General features: G+C 42.8%; 1 protein-coding gene across 1 annotated transcript in view; it reads left to right on the forward strand.

Annotated features, from left to right (window-relative positions):
• SLC44A1 (solute carrier family 44 (choline transporter), member 1) overlaps positions 1–3,156 on the forward strand; it is a 231,977-nt gene extending 228,821 nt beyond the window's left edge. The window contains exon 16 of the mRNA XM_010843534.1: positions 1,388–3,156. Coding sequence (XP_010841836.1) covers positions 1,388–1,402 — 15 coding nt within the window. The 3' untranslated portion in view covers positions 1,403–3,156. The remainder of the gene's footprint in view (positions 1–1,387) is intronic.
• The last annotated feature ends 1,638 nt before the right edge of the window (positions 3,157–4,794 follow it).

Here is a 4,794-nt window from a genome sequence, read left to right on the forward strand (position 1 = left end):
AGTTTTTTCCTGTGGTCATGTATGGATGCGAGAGTTGGACTGTGAAGAAGGCTGAGCACCTAAAGAATTTGATGCTTTTGAAACTGTGGTGTTGGAGAAGACTCTTGAGAGTCCCTTGGACTGCAAGGAGATCCAACCAGTCCATTCTGAAGGAGATCAGCCCTTGGGATTTCTTTTGGAAGGAATGATGCTAAAGCTGAAACTCCAGACTTTGGCCACCTCATGCGAAGAGTTGACTCATTGGAAAAGACTCTGATGCTGGGAGGGATTGGGGGCAGGAGGAGAAGGGGACGACAGAGGATGAGATGGTGGATAGCATCACTGACTCAATGGACGTGAGTCTGAGTCAACTCCGGGAGTTGGTGATGAACAGGGAGGCCTGGTGTGCTGCGATTCATGGAGTCGCAAAGAGTAGGACACGACTGAGCAACTGAACTGAACTGAATGGATTTTTTAAAACTTTTCATCAGGAAAGGATTCAAACTTATAGAAAACTTGCAAGAATAAAAAGAGTACACTGATAGACTCTTGTTACATCTACTGTTAAATATTTCTCTCTCTAGGTATATATGAATATACATAAATGTATGCACATTTAACATTTTTACTACTTGAGGATAATTTGCATACAGACTTTAGTCCTATTTCATTTTATATTTCCTAAGAATTAGGACATTCTTTTACAAACCACAGTGTAGCTGTCAACTTTGGTATGTTCACTCAGTCACTGTTTGTTGAGTTGAACTGAATGACGGGAACAACCATCATCCTAGTCTGACCTTTCCCATCGCTGCGTCATGGGAGTGAAAAATTCAAAGTTTTATTTGAATTTCAGGTTTGGGTCTTTTAGAGTATCACAGAATCAGATTTTTCAGATTAGTTTTGAATTTCATTCTTTATGGGTTTGACTCAGTTGTTAAGCTATTCTGAAAACGTCTTTGTGAGAGAATACTACTGAAAGCAATAATGGCAAACACTAACCGAGCATTCGTTATTGTCAGGCACTGTTCTAACGCATTTAATCCTCACAACAACCCTAAAGGGACATGCCATGATTGTCTCCATTTTATACATGGGGAAATGCAGGCACAGAAGTTGAATAATTTACCCAGAAACAAACAGCTCGTAAGGGGGCAAAATCAGGATTTGCACCCAGGCTCTCATATCTCTTTCTTAATAGTTAATATAAATGTGCGTCTGTTAAACTAAATGTATGTCTCTCTCTCTCTCTCTGTGTCTGTGTGTGTGTGCATGTTTAGCCTTCTTACATTTCACAGTGTCTTCTCTAAAGAGGATCCCACACTATTTCTTGTTATTGATTGCTTTTCATTGTGTCGTGTTCCCCTAGGAGAGATGCATTCATTATCTTGATGTGTTTATTTTTCAGCTGAGGCGAAGGTGACTGGTCCCAGGAGCCCAGAAGAATGGACTCAGAGGAGGCTGTTTACACGAGGTTCTCCCACTCACCAGCTGTTGAGAGTCTATGGATGAAGAGCAGGATCTTATTACTTCAATGGAAGCCTGTGACCATGATCCCAGCCACCAGTAGCCAAGAGGACTTGGTACAGTGCAGCTGCCTAATAAATGATTCATCAGAAGCATTTGATACAAACGTGTTGCAGCAGCATCTTCAAATTTAGTGTTGCCCTCTTATCTAGGCTTGTGTTTGTTAAGAGATCCCCACTGTCTCTCACTTCCGCGCCAGTACTGACCTGAAGGCTGGGTCCACAGTGGATTCTTGTCATGCAGGCTGGCTCTGTTTGACTGCTATTTATAGAGCCAGTGTGGGTTAGTAACTATTTATTGAGTGCCAGTTCCATGGCAATTGTTAGTGCTTTACAAACATTTAATCCTCATGCAAACCCTGTTGCATGAGGTTGTACCTGTTATCTCCATTCTGCCCTCCAGACAATGGAGGCTCAGAGACGTTGTATGCTGCGTACAAAGTCACACAGTTGGCAGAGTAAGGGCTCAAATTGAGAGAAATCTAAAGCCCCTTCACTTTAACATGCTGCTTTTCTTCACTGCTCCAGAGATTATTAGTGCTGCCTTCCTGCATGTTCTCACTGGCATTCTTCTTATAGATAAGGTGGGGATGGCCGTGTGCGTGACGGCAAGTGTCTGAGAGGGAGGGTCAGGAGGCTTTAGAGGCACCGAAGAATCACAGAATTATTCTCTAGGAAAAATAACACAATGCTCTTTTAGATCAGAGGTTGATAAACTATGCCTGGTGAGTCAAATCGGCTCCCAACCTCTTGTAGCAAATCGAGTTTTATGGGAACACAGCCACACCCAATCCTTTATGTGCGGCCCAAGGCTGCTTACTCCCTACAATGGCCGAGTTGCATAGTTGTGACAGAGGCCATATGGCCCTTCAAGCCTAAAATACTGATTCTCTGGGCCTTTCTAGAAAAAGTTTGCTGACACCTGTTTTACATGACTGAGGAAGACAGCCAATAGTTCTTGTTAGCACCAAATTATTATTTTTTTCCATTTGACTGAAAAACAAAGATTTGTATTGCTAAGGTCATCACTGGTGGTGGTTGGAGTTGGGGAGAGGGTTGATGGCTATAGGGATTGAACCAGGGAGGCTAAGGCAGGTCTGGGCCTCTGGGTCCTCAGCCCAGACTCATCCCACTCATGTCCTTCCTGTTTCCCCTGCCAAATCAAGTTTCCTGAAATAATTCTGCTCATAAACTTTTAAGTGGCTTCCCACTTATAAAATACTCGAATTCCAACATCCCAACCTGGAATTTAGAGATCATAACAATCTGACCGCTATGAATCCCTCTCTCCATCCCTTTTATTCTTTTTTTAATCATGAGCCAGTCACGCCAAATTTGAGTTTATATTTGAAAGCCAGTGAACTTGTCTTTGATTCACTTCTACATAAGCAGAAAAGTAAACATATAATACTGGTGGGTGATAATGGGAAACCAGGCTGAGCTTTCATACATGATGTGTTTCACCTAAGCTAAAAGTTATAAACAAGAATTTATAAATGTTTCAGTTATTAATACTTTTCTACAAAAGACATTCTCCAGTTGTTTAGAAAAAATATTCAAACTAAGGTTTTGTTTTTAAATTGTATTATCATAAACTTTCTCCCACATTGCTGTGTATTTTTCATAAAGATAATTTTTCATGGCTGCAGAATATTTCATCTCTTAAATGTTCCTGAGTTTTCGTGGTGTTGCACAGGTAAATGGGCATTGAAGGGTGCCGTTCCCGTTTGTTCTAACTCCTATCTCCATTCTCTCCAGTTGTTCTTCTCATAATTTTTCACCTTTGCTCAGGCTGTTTCCTTAGCTTGGGAAGGATCCTCGTGTCTTTTCCTGTCTGCTTAAGTCCTAACCTTACAGCTTAAGTCCCTTCACCTTCTGTCTTCGATCTCCTGTGGCTAGGGGAGAGTTCAGCTTGACCTTCAGAATGAGGGATGGATTTCAAGAGACTCATGTCTCTAGAAAATACTGACATAGTGCCATCTTAACTTACTGCAATGGCACTGGCAATATCAAAGTGCTCAGAAACCTCAGAAATCCTTATTCCCTGCTGCTGTATGCAGGAGAATGGTTTATTGTAGAAAAGAATAATAGTGGACATATATTATGTGCTTTCTATATGTCAGGCATTATCATAAGCACTTTATATACATTGTAATTTCTCTTCATGACAACCCTTTCACTTGGGTACTGTTAATACTCTCATTGGAAGGACTGATGCTGAGGCTGAAACTCCAATACTTTGGCCACCTCATGCGAAGAGATGACTCATTGGAAAAGACCCTGATGCTGGGAGGGATTGGGGGCAGGAGGAGAAGGGGACGACAGAGGATGAGATGGCTGGATGGCATCACCATCTCGATGCACATGAGTTTGGGTGAAATCCGGGAGCTGGTGATGGACAGGGAGGCTTGGTGTGCTGCTATTCATGGGGTCGCGAAGAGTCAGACACGACTGAGCGACTGAACTGAACTGAACTGAATTGAATACTCTCATTGTTCAAATATGAACACGGGTACAGACAGGTTAAGAAATCACCCAAGGCCATACCACTGGTAAGTGGGAAACTTGGCATTGACTGACTGGCACCAGACAGTCTGGTATCAGAGTCTGGGTGCTTAGCCAATGAATTACAAGTGCTACCAACTCACGATGGCCCTTTCTCTCTCTAGTCTCAATCACCCAGGCTCAATCAGGTCCACAACCATCTTCAGAGTATATGTAGAGGGAAGAATCTGTTCTTACTAAGAGCAGTGAGCCTGTTCCTCTGTGTTGGAGAGACCGGGCTTGGGGCTAGCATCCTTTCACAAAGAGGAGGTCAACAGGCAGATAAACTTGCTGAGTCCTTGGTCATCCTCTGAACATGATAGTTCAGTTCAATTGCTCAGTCTTGAACCACAGCACGCCAGGCCTCCCTGTCCATCACCAACTCCTGGAGTCCACCCAAATTCATGTCCATTGTGTTGGTGATGCCATCCAACCATCTCATCCTCTGTCGTCCCCTTCTCCTCCTGCCCCCAATCTTTCCCAGTATCAGGGTCTTTTCAAATGAGTCAGCTCTTTGCATCAGGTGGCCAAAGTATTGGAGTTTCAGATTCAACATCAGTCTTTCCATGAATATTGAGAACTGATTTCCTTTAGGATGGACTAGTTGGATCTCCCTGCAGTCCAAGGGACTCTCAAGAGTCTTCTCCAATACCATAATTCAAAAGCATCAATTCTTCAGTGTTCAGCTTTCTTTATAGTCCAACTCTCACATCCATACATGACCACTGGAAAAACCATAGCCTCT

The sequence above is a fragment of the Bison bison genome, unplaced genomic scaffold, assembly GCF_000754665.1.
Source record: "Bison bison bison isolate TAMUID 2011002044 unplaced genomic scaffold, Bison_UMD1.0 scf7180017864183, whole genome shotgun sequence".
NCBI classification, from domain to species: domain Eukaryota; kingdom Metazoa; phylum Chordata; class Mammalia; order Artiodactyla; family Bovidae; genus Bison; species Bison bison.